The following is a 13,761-nucleotide window of genomic DNA, read 5'->3' as shown; positions in this document are numbered from 1 at the left end:
AAAATAGATGGCTTTTTGGGGGGGGGGGGGACGGGGGGACAAAACCAAAAAAAAAACAAAAAAAACCAAACAAAAAAACCCCAAACAAGTCTTTTCCATGACGCTCAAGAGATTATTTCTTGCCTTTTGTAACCTGAAGTTTACAACATTACTAGGTTTGACCCATAGCACTTTTCTCCTTAGTTCATGACACAACACATTGTATCATTTCTTCACTGTTTTGCCTATGGATTCTGCCCAGCATGCAACTCGCTACCACTGTTACAGAAAGCCAATGCCCTTTTGGACTGTACAGTCTGGACCTCTTTAGGTACACCATTATTCTCTACTCTCTGTGCCCAGTCATCATTTTAGCATTCCTTTAACCTTCAAACTGAAGGCTTTAAGCCTGATACATTACTCTGGGTGAAAAGAAAAGGCTGTGATTTTTTCCTTACCTGAGTAACTGCTTTCACTTGCCCTGTGTTGACAGTGGTGACTGGTGTACCTACAGCGGTCTCTGTGATCACATACTGGCCTTGGGGAATGGTCATCATCTGAATCTCAGATGCTAAAAAATGGAAATTGGGCAATCAAGACCTTCAAACTCAAAGACCACCTTAAAAGATAATGTCTTAATGTCAGCAAGATTTCAAGCCTGAAACAGTCGTTGTTGATTAGAAATTCAGGTAGCGTAAAGTCTTGTAAAACTCTACAGGCCTCAACAGAATTATGCCAGCTAACATCAGCTGCAGATTTGGCAATTCATACCTAGACAACACATCCTGTTCTCACCCAAGAAATCCTAGAATTACCATCCAGAGCTGCATGGACATGAGAAATCATTTCATGTCACCCTCATGTTCTGTACGATTCTTTCAAGCATCCTTCCAAATTTGAACAAGCTGCTATCCAGCACATGGATTTTTGCTGAATGCAAGTTCCTTGGAATAAAGGAGCCCAGTCTACCTGCCCAAACCACACACCAGATCATTACGGACCTACGGCAGAAGAGCCAGTACAACCATTTTCATTTGTCTGAAACTGTTTATCTTCTTAGATCTCTATGAATATTAATCACGAAACTTAATGAGCTCTGAAAATACTATCCCATTTGGTAGCTGGAGAAATGGAGCACGTATTAGTCCCACACGCTAGCCAGACTACTAGGAAGAGCTACTGCTGACACTTACAATAACTCCGAAATGAGTTCCACGTGCTGGGAAGATACGTGTGCTGAACTGAAGATCCTTGTTGCTGCTGGAGGGCTTGGTTTGGTGTCGATGTAGTTGTCTGCATCTGTGAGGGGCTGAGTTCCTGCTGAGATTGCTGTGAGGAGGGACTCAAAGGCTGACCACCAACCTAGGGGGGGGAAAAAAAAAAAGGAAAAAAAAAAAAGGTGTACGTGTTCTCAGTGTACTAAGGATTGCATACCTCTGTTCTGTTACAAACATATCCTTCTTAAGGGAAAACACAGGGGCTTATATTCTATAGCATATCGAGTACAAGAACTGCAAAGCTCTCCTCCAACTTGCTTCACTCTATGGTTAGTAAGCCGAGACCCGGAAACTGAAATAGAGACGTTCCTTGCCAAAGGTTATGTAGCAAGCCTGTAGCAGGGAACCGAGATTAGAGGCTAAATAATACCCAACAGCATGAAGAGCTGAACTTCAAATATTTAAGGAATGCCAGTTTCCATTTACATCTTTCAACTGGCTAAGTTTATTTAAGCTGAAAATTTGACTGTTCCCAGCCATTTATCTCTATCTTGTATACATTCTTGGGGCGGGGGGGAGGGAACCCCAACCCCCCCACCCCAAAAAAGACACAAAACAAAATGCCCCCAGACACCCTAGGAACATCTGGGGACTATCTGATGATCTCAGAGATGTTAATTTGAAAGCCATTTCATGTGTGGTCCTTTAAATGACATAGAAAAGACTATCTCCTGCATCAGCACATGTAATATGCCAGCTGAGCAGACTGGTAGGGAAAACATTTCCTGCAAGAAGAGAAGAGTGAAATACCTGTGATGATGACTGAGTTGCTGGCGTTGGCTCTGTGACCTGGATGTGCTGCACCTGGATAGCATGCTGCGTGTATGTCTGGGGGTCATGAAGCTGCCCAACGTCCACTGTGGAGTGCTGGGACTGGTGAGGTGAGGTAGCCTGGGTAAAAAAAAAAAAAAAAAAAAAAAAAAAATCAAAGCAGAGGTGTATACTTCAAATTCTTTGCAAAAGCAGCCATGTAAACCTCTTCTGTGATACAAGGTCTGGAACAATGAGGTATGGACCTTAGTGAGGCCACACAGCACTCCTTGTTCAAGCCTGTGTTTACCCTCTTTGCACTCCTAGGAGATAAAGAAGTACACTTAACAGATGTAATGCACCAAGATGGTTACATCTCGGTGATATCAATGGAAAGGACTTGCCTAAAGTCATGCAACCTGTCTGTGACAGCAGCTGGACTCAAATCAAAGGGTCTGGAAACCAGGATGAGTGTCAACCACTGGACCATCCTTCTTTGTAAGCATCTGTCTATAAAACGTATGCATATCCACTACTGTAGTTTGACGTAGCTCTGTATCAAGACAAGTGCTCAGTCTTACTGATGAAAGGCTTTTTTGAGCAACACCTGCTAATGATACCAACTGGAGTAGTTTAATTACAAGTCTCAGACCTTGATAAAATTAAATATGAGCTGCAGGAATCAGTTTTCATGCTCTTGTTTTGTTAGAACAGCCACAGTCAATATTAACTGGGGCCATTTTTTAGGCCTTTATTAATCAAATTCATAACTTAATTTGTAATGAGGGGGCAGAGAGAACACCAAGTATCAGCTTCAAATACAAACACATGGTAGTTTCAGCTTCACCTGGTGGGTAGTAGATTTGAAGGCTATGGTGATTTCTTACAGCTGCCTGAGTTATTTTCCTCAGTTCAGTTACTCTAGTTACCCCCTGGTTTTATTTTTAGGAGGCTGTTGAGCATCATAGAGAATGAATATTCTAATAGATGATATGAAGGAAAAAAGCAAGTGCTTTCTGTACTTCCAAATTTTGGCTCTGGCTCACTGAGAACAAGTACGTAAAAATTAGTCTTCAACTGCAAAAATGGGTCACCCACTGACCCACTTTTCCAGTTGCTGGAAAACCTTCCTAGAGCAGACTTGAGCAAAAGTGCCCAGATGGGTAGAACGAAATTAGGACTGTGTCAATGTCTCCAGCAAGCTGACCAAGACCGGCAGGACTATTTATGCCCAGTACACGACGCTTACAATGGGAACTCTATGCATTATCAATCAACTTATCTGTAAAAAACAGTCTGCACCACTTTTTTTAAGTACTCCTTAACACAATTCTGAGCGCTACAGCCCCCAGAAAGCACAGGCTTGATATGGAGGGGATCAAAAGCACATCAAGTCCTCCAAAAGGTTACTCACCTGGGCCACTTGAACAACCTGCAGCTGTATGTGCTGAGGCTGCTGCAAGCCAGTTGTGGATTGAGACACAGGGATGTACTGGATTCGCTGGTAATCTCCCTGGGGAGTTCGATAGTCTGTTGTGAGGGTCTGGGATATCTCCGTCATTGCCTGTGTCAGTAAATCTGTTGTCTGAGCAGGTAAAGAGAGAGATACAGACCATCATCACATATTGTCTACTGGATTGAATACTTCTGCAGGGCTGTAGTTCTTTCATCACACTGAATCTACATCTACACCACTCAGCCTAGTCATTTATTTACAAGAGCTTCATATGTACAGAGGATGGGGTCATAAGCAATCACCAGGAATCATCCACTAGGATTGCTCTCTTCTAACTGCTAATCAGGACCATTAAGGGCTAACTTAACATAAAATAATAAAATAGTAATTTTAATGTTCTGACTTAACAGAACTATTAGACAACAAAAATCCTGCACTTGTAAAGAGCTGACTTAGTTTCCAAGTCAAAAAGTGCTTCTCAGATGTATTCTACCTTTCCTCCTCACTTGCCAGAAGGATACTTTTCTTGACAACTGTATTTCTAAAGTGTGTAAAGACACTTAGCAACTAACTAATCAGGTTTACGAAGCCAACAGCATCCTGATTGAATCTGCCCATTTTCAAGCCAAACAGTCTTTTATCCAGTTTCAGTCTTGAAATGGGAAGCCTTAAACTGTGATTAATAAGATTTTTAAAACTATGCAACATCCCCACACCACTAAAGGACACAAGACTGATTTTCTAGTCTCAGCTTTCAATTCCATAGCAGCTGATGTATTAACAGTGGAGAGATCAGCCACTGGAGGTTCATATCACTCAGTACTGCACTGTCCAAAGGATTACAGAGAAATCTTGTCTCCTCTGAACAGAGTTTGACCCAGTCCCCAGTCACTGTTAAACACGTCCTCTTGATCCCGAGAACTGCAAGCACCTCAGGAGAACAGTCCCAGTGAAAATCCATGAGATGAGTATTCCTGAGTTAATTAGCCATGTGTGAAATTATTACGTGGAGTCAGTAGCACATGGGTCTGAATGAAAGAAGGGAGTGGAGTAGGGGAAAAAAGACAAATCCTTCGAGCTCCAGAAAGAAATACATAATTCCTGGCAGAGCCAAACCACACCACAGATCCAGGAACAGAAATGATCTCAAATAATGTCCTAACAGACCTTTTAAAATTACATCTGCCAAATAAACACTAAGACTACTATACCAGAGGGCTTCCGTTCTGTTTGTTTCCCTCCATTGGCCTGATTTAACATGTCTGGAATCCTTACCACAACAGTCTCTCCGGTAGAGCTGTCAGTGGTTAGAACAGCAGGAGTGGAACTGATGACAGCTGTCGCCAGCGGAGCGTGTATCGTGTTAGGGAGCTGAGCAAACTCTGGGTGCTTCTTGCGAATATGTTGTACCATCTTTGTCTACAAAGAGATGCAAAAGCTCATTAGAAAGACGGTCAGTAACTCTGCCTCAGGCCAGCTGAAATCAAACAGCCCTGCGGACCGCAGCTTTTAAGTTTCCCTCAGTAAGGCAGCATCAAGATTCACACTATGGGATGCTTTGGCCAGCAAGAAGGAAGCAAAGATCACCAAGTTTCTGCTGATTAGAGCTATCTGATACTGAAGTATTGCCCCAAACATCACATCCCATAAGCTTTTTACCCCAACACAGCCGAATATTCTGGGGACCTTTTCCAGAGTTACCTTTTCTGTATTTTGTTTCCCTACTCCTCTCCCTTGTCACTGTTACTGAGAATTTTCCAAGTTTTTCCATTTGTGACTGCACTCTGATAACATTTCCATTTCTTTCTTCAAGCTCAGGCCCTCTATTTAGGGAACCTTTTTGCCATAAAATGAGCAGGTTCCGCTCCGCTCCGTATTGTCAGCACGCAGCACGAAAGCAGCACTCTGACTCAGAATGAAAGAGCTCTGCTTGTGGACTGACAGATGACAGAGACCATGGTGAAAAAGCATCACCAGAGAGGTGCTGTCTTCTGAGGCTACGAGACAACCCCCATACCTTACTGCTGTACTGCTTGGAACAGTGAGGACAGCAGACCGGAGGAGTGGCTATGGTGCCTGTCAGCTGGGTGTGGGTGCTCAACATGGGATCTGGCTCTCCTGGGCCCGCAGGGCGCAGTTTCCGAATGCTTGGAGGTAGCTCAGCACCAGGATGGTTCTTCAGGATGTGTGCTTTGCGTTTACTGGCACTCTTGTACACCTGCAGGGTTAAGACTTAGAATTAAAATGGTGTAAACCTGATGTCTGTGCAAAAAACAGCTACCAGTTATCTTTATCTGGAAGGTCTGAATGTCGCTTTAGACGGCATGTTTAGTTAAATCCCAAACAATTACAACATAATGCATAAATATACATACCCCTTCCCATGTTTAATCAACTTGTAAAAGCAACTCCTTCCTGTGTAGCACACAGGAGCCATCTGAGAACATGTGCCACAATAAAACATCAAAGCAGGACAGGAAGGTGAGAGGAGAATCTTTTTTGCCTGATACTTGAAGGTCAAATGTCAAAGAAGCCACTGATCACCAAAGTTGTAATTTGTCCAATGTTCATTTGTCATGAGGGTTAATGCCTCCACTCTTGCACAAAGCATCAAACCGTTTTAATAGCCTTCAGCGATCAACGTATTTTTAAATTCTTTTTAGGCACTTCAACAAACAAATATTCTGTGATATTTTTTAAAACTATCTGGTTTTTTCCCTTTAAACAAAAGGAAGGAGGCATCGTGGAAGAATATGCTGAGGATAAGGACAGTCAAAATACACTCCCTGGTAAATAAAGGCCTACATGCGTAAAAAGCAAAGGCCAGGGAATAAGAACATGAACCCCAAGGGAGCACAGAAGAAGCTTCAGGCTCTACTGAACACTGGGAAATTACTGGCATGTGACTAAGCAGCTTGAAATTAAAGGTGTTAGAGACTAACTTTTAAAAGTGATACAGAAACCAAAAGAAATAAGTGTTCAGGAATTATAGACAGGTTACTTAGTCCTGGATTGCAAAAAGTGATACAGGAATAAGGGTGAGTGACTGCTTGCTGGATGACAGTATTTAAGTTTTCCTACTCCAAAGACAGCAGAAAAGGAGAACTGCAGTTTTCAATTAGCATTCAGCTGCCTTGGCCTAAGTGCATTTCATCTTAATTTTTTTTTAATTTTTTTAATATTTTTTTTTTGACAGTCCTACAGGAATGTTGCTGGCAAGCACCTCAAAAAAAGCTACAAACCCTGCCAGGTGTTTCTATGCAGAAACAAATTGGTTGCACAGAGGTCTAGGACTGAGCTACCCTCCAAGGGGTGACTTCCTTACATACCTTATCACAGTACTGACAAAAGTAATCTCTGTTGGGTTTGATGATGGGCAACGTGAGCTCTGGCACCTCTTCTATTTTCATGTCTGGGTGTCTCTTTGATAAATGGTTCACCTTAGGAGAAACAAACACAGAGAACAAGAGAGCATATTACAGCTGGAAGCCAAGCAATTGCTTCTTCTCCTAGACATGGATAACAGCCAAACCAAAACTGTAACAATGCTCGCCAGCAGCACCGGAAGCATTTGCTGCTGCAAGGGTTATTCACATTCATAGTCAGCTGCTGAAGGTAAACATGTCTTACTAGATCTCATTTACAGTTTCTCTAATCAAACTAAGATGGGAAGGGGTAAAATAGCTTGCCAGAACTCTCTTGCAGCTGCGAGCGAGGTAATTAAAGGGCCTCTGTCCAGGGAGGCCTTTGCTAGCAGAGATCACAACCCTCATGAAATATTTGCAAATAAGATCTCCTGGTGCGTAACACCCTTTACACAGTGGCAGTTACAGGACATGGCCAGGAGAGGCCCCTCAAGAAGGGGGAGAAACAAAGAATAGGAAGGACAGGAAAACTGAGGCAGTAAGGCTGACCTAGGCAATATATTAATCTCATGTTCTGTTAAATACATTACACATCAATCAGCATTACTTAGTGTTGAAATACAGTAGTGACAACCAGACATGCAACACAGGCAATGAAATACACAAAGACACACATTTGCTGAAGAGATAAGACACACAGGGTTAAAAAAAATATATATAATCTCAACTCAGCTATAAAATTCTCCCAGTTTCACAGCATCCTTGTGTACCAACCATTGGAATTCCATCTTTATTCCTTAACTATTTACCAAAATTGAGTACAGAAGTTATAAGAGAAGCTAGAGCACACAGACACTCACCAGCATCCCCCTCCGGCGAAAACCCATCATACAGAGTCGGCACTTGAACATGAAGCTTTCATAGTCAGTGGAAGCTATCCGAGGCTTGAATGTTTTTGAGCGGCTGATTCGATCAGCTTTCTTGGCCTCCCTCTCTGGGTTGTGCATCCTCTGCATGTGCTCTCGCAGTTTGTCTTTCCTCTAGGGAAAGAGCAAATCGGGAAGAAAAGCATCAGCGCCACTTACTGCCTGACTACCTGTTACAAGGAAGAACTACAACGTAAGGTGTTCAGAGATCTCTCTTCAACTTTTCCTCTCCAGTGCTGCCATGAGATACAGTTGCATGCTCAGTGTTGGACAGCTCAGCAGAAATCCTTTGGGCTTAGGTTTATCCTTCAAACCAAGCTGAGGTTGCTCAGCCACAAAAGCAGAAGCCAAACTAATGCTAATTTAGCAGCCTCTGTGAGAATGAACCCCTCCGCTCTGGCTTTTCTTTGAATTTATCTAAAATATTAGCGCTCAACTCGGTACGGCTGGAAACTTGCATCAAATAATGCTCTTGACTGAGGAGGACCTCATGTCTTACAACAGTGCTGAACCTACTGCCCAGATGCAGTCCAGCCTCTCTGGACATACACTGTCTAGAATATGCTTCTTCACCCAAAAGTATCCAGTCCCTCAGTATCCCATAAGAAACTAAGTGACAAGGAGCAAGCTGCTGCCACCACAGTTTACCTGGCTCACAGTCTGCTCCATCTGTTCTGGTGGGATCTGGAAAGGCATCTGGGTGTCATGTGCTGTCAAGATGGATGCCACAGACACAGGCACCTCGCCCAGGAATATTATTAGTCCACTGACATCAGCAAGAAGTTTTCTTAACTAAACTGATAGAAGCAATACAACCCAAGCACCTGGCAACTGGGCTGTATAACGATCCAGTTCTTAACGAGCAGACAGAAACTTCCTCTGTTATTAAATTATTACAAATAAGATCTGATAGATGAGACACCCTGTTAAGAGCAGAGCATGCTGGGGTGGATCTTGCCCCTCGTACATCAGAAATGAATGCTGTAGCTCACACACGACACAAAGCAGCGCGTGCAACTCGTGGGCAAGCCTAGCATGTTTACACATGGTGGTTTTTTCCACCTTGGAGAACATGAGCTTATCTACTTGAAGGAGGCTAAAGAATGGTCTGCTCCACCTGTATCAGGAATGACCCAGTCAAGAGTCATCTTACCTTGAACTGCTTGCCACACGTGGAGCACAGGAAGTCTTTGCGGTCTGAGTGTCGCAACATATGGAGTCGCAGCTTGTCAGGACGGCAGAAAGCCTTGTCGCATTCTGTGCACTGGTAAATCTTTTCTGAATGGAAGCTGCGTACGTGTTTCTTGACCTAGAATTGCAGATCATAGAAAAATGGAATTTATTCAAAAGAGAAGAGTGTGTGGTAAAACAGTCTAGGAAACTCTTAGCAAAGAGGAAAAAGAAAGAAAGGAAAAAGGTTTTAAGAGTTCTCTAATCTGCTTTGGTTTAAAAAGTATTTTATCAGAACAGTTGACATCTTGGCAATAGTTTCTATAAAGCCGTAACATCTTTATTATGCCTCTGGATGGATGATTTGATTTCCTTAAGACTGTTTCTTGAAGGCATCAGCTATTGCACAGTTGAGCACTTAATGGGCAGCAACAGTCCATGATGTACCAGTTTTACTGAATCATCCTTGAGTTAACACATTCATCTGATTTTCGTTATCTTTACTTCATTTATAAAGAAACCTAAACACGGGGACTAATTCCTTTCAATCAGAGAGAATGAGCTTGCAATTACAATTGGCAAAAATACCCCTTCGACAGAAAAGCATTTGCACGCCATTCCTGAAGGCCAACTACTTTTGCATGTTTGGGGACTATCCTTGAGCTCTTGAAGCATCTATTGGGGTTCCTCACCCTCCCGCAATGAAGTAACTAATGAGGTTTGACATTTGAAATCCAAGCACTACTCAAGAAATGGATCTCTAACTAAATCTTTATCATCTTCTAATACTGATCATACATGGAGCAACGTGGTATCTTTATCTGTTCCACATAAAAGTACTTAAGTAGGCAGCAATCTATGGTGACTAGACTTAATTATTCACAGAGCACCCAATGAAAAAAACATCTTTAAATTCCAAAATAGAGCTGAATAGCTGGAAAAAAGCCATGGGACCTTCTTCTGACTTGATCAGTTTCACAGGAAAGTTTATGGGGAATTAGGTTGCAGTACAGCATTTCTGAATCATCAACATTTTTCCTCATTCAACATTTACAGAAGATAAAGGGTTTTGCTGGGATAGAATTATATTACTAAACCACTTTTCCCCATCCTTTCCTCTTTAGCCTGTTGGATAGTCTATCAGTTCCTATTACTTGACTTAAACTGGATTTCTACATTTCAATTTAAGTCAGGCGGCTCAGCAAGACATAATCAACCTCTTTGTCCCAATAAAGGGTAATGAATATGTGCATGGTATGTCTCAAGTTTTTTTTCTTACTGAACATTGAAATAGCATCCTTAAATTCTATTAACTATCTTCTCCAATGGCTCTGCACACTGCACAAAGTAGTTACATTACTCACTACTCCACTGCAACCTCTCTGAAGCAGTGTGCAGAGAAGAATAAAGTACCCAGCTGAAGCCCAGGGGGCAAGTCAGGAAGCAGAGTATCCTGATCTGTTCTGGCATTTCTGCAAGGTGTTCAAATGAATTATCCTGACAAAAACAGTCAAGGGATTAAAGACGTAAAACACAATTGGTTTTGGTTCAGAGTTTTAACAACGAAGGACAAGGTGTATTCAAGTACAAGCTGCATACAGCAAAAGACAATTCCTTTTCGTGCCATGGATCTGTACTGACCAAAAGTAGTTGGGACCTCTGCTTTAGGCATTTTCTAGGGATAAAGGACCACCCATCCCACAGTACAGTGCCTTCTAATGCCAGACTGAACTACTACATCTAATGATTTAGTGGAAAGAACACTGCAATGGCGTAAGACAACATCTAGCAATGCTTGGTCACTCTTCCTTTTTAATTTCTGATTGACATGGATCCCTTTATCTTGTGCAAATGGACTGACATGCAGCATTACACAATAACAGTACTGAAAAATTCATAAACAAGAGTGCTTGCAAGAGACCCAAAGGCAATGCTTCAAATCAGGATGGCATCTCACCTGGATAAAATCTGGAAAGCGTTTTTTGCAGGTAGGGCAGGTGAAATAGCCATCATTGACATGGATGGCCACATGATCTTTAAGCAGATCCAAGCGGTCAAAGGACTCGGGACAGAAAATGCAGGAGTATGTTTTCTGGTCCATGTGGAACTTCATGTGGCTCTCGAGAGCACCGCTGTTGATGAAGCCCTTGTTGCAGATGTCACAAGTCAAAGGGCAGTTCCCTTCCCGTCCGTGAAACCTCAAGTGCTGATCCAGTTTGTCCTTTTCGCGGAAGGCCTTCCCACACTGGAGGCATTTGAACGGGCGAAAGGATTTCCGTATGAACAGGTGCTGAAGAGCTGCGTTCTGAAAGAAACATCGAAGAGACCACTAGCTTTTATTATTATGTATGGATTTCACATCCAAATATTTTCAAGATTAAATATACCAGATAATCAGTGAACCTAAACTTAAAAAAACCTGCTTTTGCATTGTAGACACTGTCTCCATTTTACAGAAGGGAAGGCTGTGACAGGCAGAAGTTAAGGGACATACCTGCAGTTACACACTGAGGTAGGAGAACAAAATGCAAGAGTTTCCTCTCCAGTCCTTGTTTTCTGCTGATTTAGCTAACTTTTCTCTTTAGCGTGGCAATTTTTCTGTAAAATAAAACTAAGTCCCCTCTGAAGTACAGACCTGGGCCTGAGAAAAGCTGCAATTCCAGCTAACTGTTGGGTTTGGGTCACAAATTCAGCCACCATACAAAGGAAAGGCAAGCTAGGGCCCTGTCTTTCACGCATGAGCAAGGTTAATGAAATTCCACAGCCCTTTACAAAATGAGCTTCTGCACCAAAGTTCACCAGAGATGTGCAGCAGTGGTTTAGCATTGTGGGGAAAACTTATAGTGGAGCTGAGATGCTGGTCTAAACCTAAACATTCAAGAGATGCTGGTCTAAACCTTTTTGTTATTATCAGAAAGAATAGATTTTCAAAACATTACAGCAGGGGCAGAATGGCAGGTTTACAAGCAACAGGTAAGAACTTGTGAGCAATTCGCCTGTCTTTGCCATTTAGCATATATCGTGTGTGAGAGCCTGAAAATGAAGAAGAAAGATGAAAGACAAACACACTGGTGCTAAATCAAGAGGAACTCTGGTAGATTCTGTTGTCTATTCAAAGGGCAGTTGATTATACACAGTCAAACTTGAAATTGCTTTTCTTGGTATTGCAAGAAACTTTAAGGATATTGTGAATTGAGCATAATGTGTGTTGTGCAAATACTAATTTTAAAATTTAATATACTGGGCTGCTCTTCTCTGTTTTTCTCCACTCTTACTGTGCACAATTTCTCTTCTCAGCCCCTGCTTTTTTTTTTGGTGTGTGCTACCTTTTGTGTTACATTTCATGATTGTTGCCTTTTCCCTTTCTCCCCTTTCCCTTCAGATAAAAAAGTTATAGGCCCATCCCAGTCCCGATACCAGCACTGTCTGCTGGAGGAACAGATGCTGCTGGACATGTTGCCTGTAGAAATAGGCAGGCGTGCCCTGCGCCTGCATTTCAATATTGGATGAGAACTTTTATGCTGGATAGTTGCAAAGCTAGAAGTCAGTCACATCTCTGCATGCATGAAATCCCACAGCACACGCTCACCCATACTGTACTGATAGAGTACACTGCAATACTTCCATTTCTCTGCAAGAAGTCTAAGGAGTATTTACTCTTCCCCAAAATAAGATCCATACACTGTCATTTATTGATGTCTTCTCTTTTCAGATGCTACACACAGAATCTACATCATGATAGTTAAGAGAAATAGCGCTAGAACATGGCTGGCACCTATGCTTACACACATTCAATATTACATACTTCTCCATGAGATACGTTCAAGACTTCTGCAAACAGATTTCCCTGGTTTCCTCCCTCCTTTTCTCGTGGGAATGTCTGGGCTGACATTTGCTGTGTCCCTTACATGTGTGCCAACAGTTGACACTGAGTAAAGTTAGGAGCTCTTCTGCTGGAATGAGGAAACAGCTTGGGAATACTGTGAAATGCTGTGCTAGAGATTAAACTAGTGAACCTGAATGATCCTTTTCACCATCTGAACTGCAGAGGGAAACCTATACTTTCATTCCAAAAAAAAGGAACATGAGAGCAACTGTTTTGCTATAAAAAAAGCTAACAGTTTAATACAGGAGCCCCAAATGAGCCCTCCCATGAATTGTCATCATCTCCATTCTCCATTTTACAAGTGGAGGAGTGGAGACAATGGGAAATACACAGATGTGCTGTAAGTCACACCATGAGCTGCAAAGGCTGCACAGACATGTGCTGTGTAAAAATTAATGTGTTGCTTGGAGTCAGGAGGATATAATTTTCCCCTTAACTACAGGGATAAGCTAATAAAACAAATAGTTGTAGGGATGCCCTTCAAGTTCTTAACTCCGCTATTACTGTACTTTGCTATTTGATCACTGGTACCTTACCAGTGATCTGACTGACAGCATAGCAGGCCAGACTTCTATACCATGTAAATCAACATAGGCCCATTGCTGTCTCAAAGGCTATAGAAGGGTGAAATGTTTTACTGCTCTTTGATTAGATAAGCTATCAACTAGAAAAACAGAAAAAGAGAACTAAGTGTTGTCTCATTTACTGATAACATTGACCCAGCGCAATTGCGCGAACAAATCCTCCAAAACTTTAAGATGGGTATTATAGTATTTCATCCAAGCAGTCTACTCTTATAATATTCACCTTAAATTTTCAATTAATTAGAACTAGAAGAATGCAAATTGTTATTCAGATAACACTTCGTTCTGGACATTGGTTGCTTAAAGAAGAACAAATCTGACAATTTACGATGCAGGGTCAATCAGGAAACACTAAACAGAAGTTTGAC

The 13,761-nt window shown here is 42.0% G+C and overlaps 1 protein-coding gene across 4 annotated transcripts in view; it reads right to left on the bottom strand.

The window, feature by feature from the left end:
• PRDM10 (PR domain containing 10) overlaps window positions 1-13,761 on the bottom strand; it is a 37,250-nt gene that overhangs the window by 1,092 nt on the left and 22,397 nt on the right. For 3 of the 4 annotated variants that reach the window (XM_010581396.1, XM_010581398.1, XM_010581397.1), the window contains 10 exons: window positions 10,881-11,228; window positions 8,907-9,062; window positions 7,688-7,867; window positions 6,792-6,902; window positions 5,480-5,680; window positions 4,738-4,881; window positions 3,421-3,591; window positions 2,007-2,147; window positions 1,173-1,341; window positions 438-550 (listed from right to left, as the gene is read on the bottom strand). In XM_010581396.1, the coding sequence (XP_010579698.1) occupies window positions 438-550; window positions 1,173-1,341; window positions 2,007-2,147; window positions 3,421-3,591; window positions 4,738-4,881; window positions 5,480-5,680; window positions 6,792-6,902; window positions 7,688-7,867; window positions 8,907-9,062; window positions 10,881-11,228 (1,734 nt within the window). The remainder of the gene's footprint in view (window positions 1-437; window positions 551-1,172; window positions 1,342-2,006; window positions 2,148-3,420; window positions 3,592-4,737; window positions 4,882-5,479; window positions 5,681-6,791; window positions 6,903-7,687; window positions 7,868-8,906; window positions 9,063-10,880; window positions 11,229-13,761) is intronic. The other variant, XM_010581399.1, reaches the window with a different exon arrangement.

The sequence above is a fragment of the Haliaeetus leucocephalus genome, unplaced genomic scaffold (genome assembly GCF_000737465.1).
Source record: "Haliaeetus leucocephalus isolate CR32 unplaced genomic scaffold, Haliaeetus_leucocephalus-4.0 Scaffold773, whole genome shotgun sequence".
NCBI lineage: Eukaryota > Metazoa > Chordata > Aves > Accipitriformes > Accipitridae > Haliaeetus > Haliaeetus leucocephalus.
The sequence above is the reverse complement of the archived record's forward strand: the minus strand, read 5'-3'. Positions and strand labels throughout refer to the sequence as shown.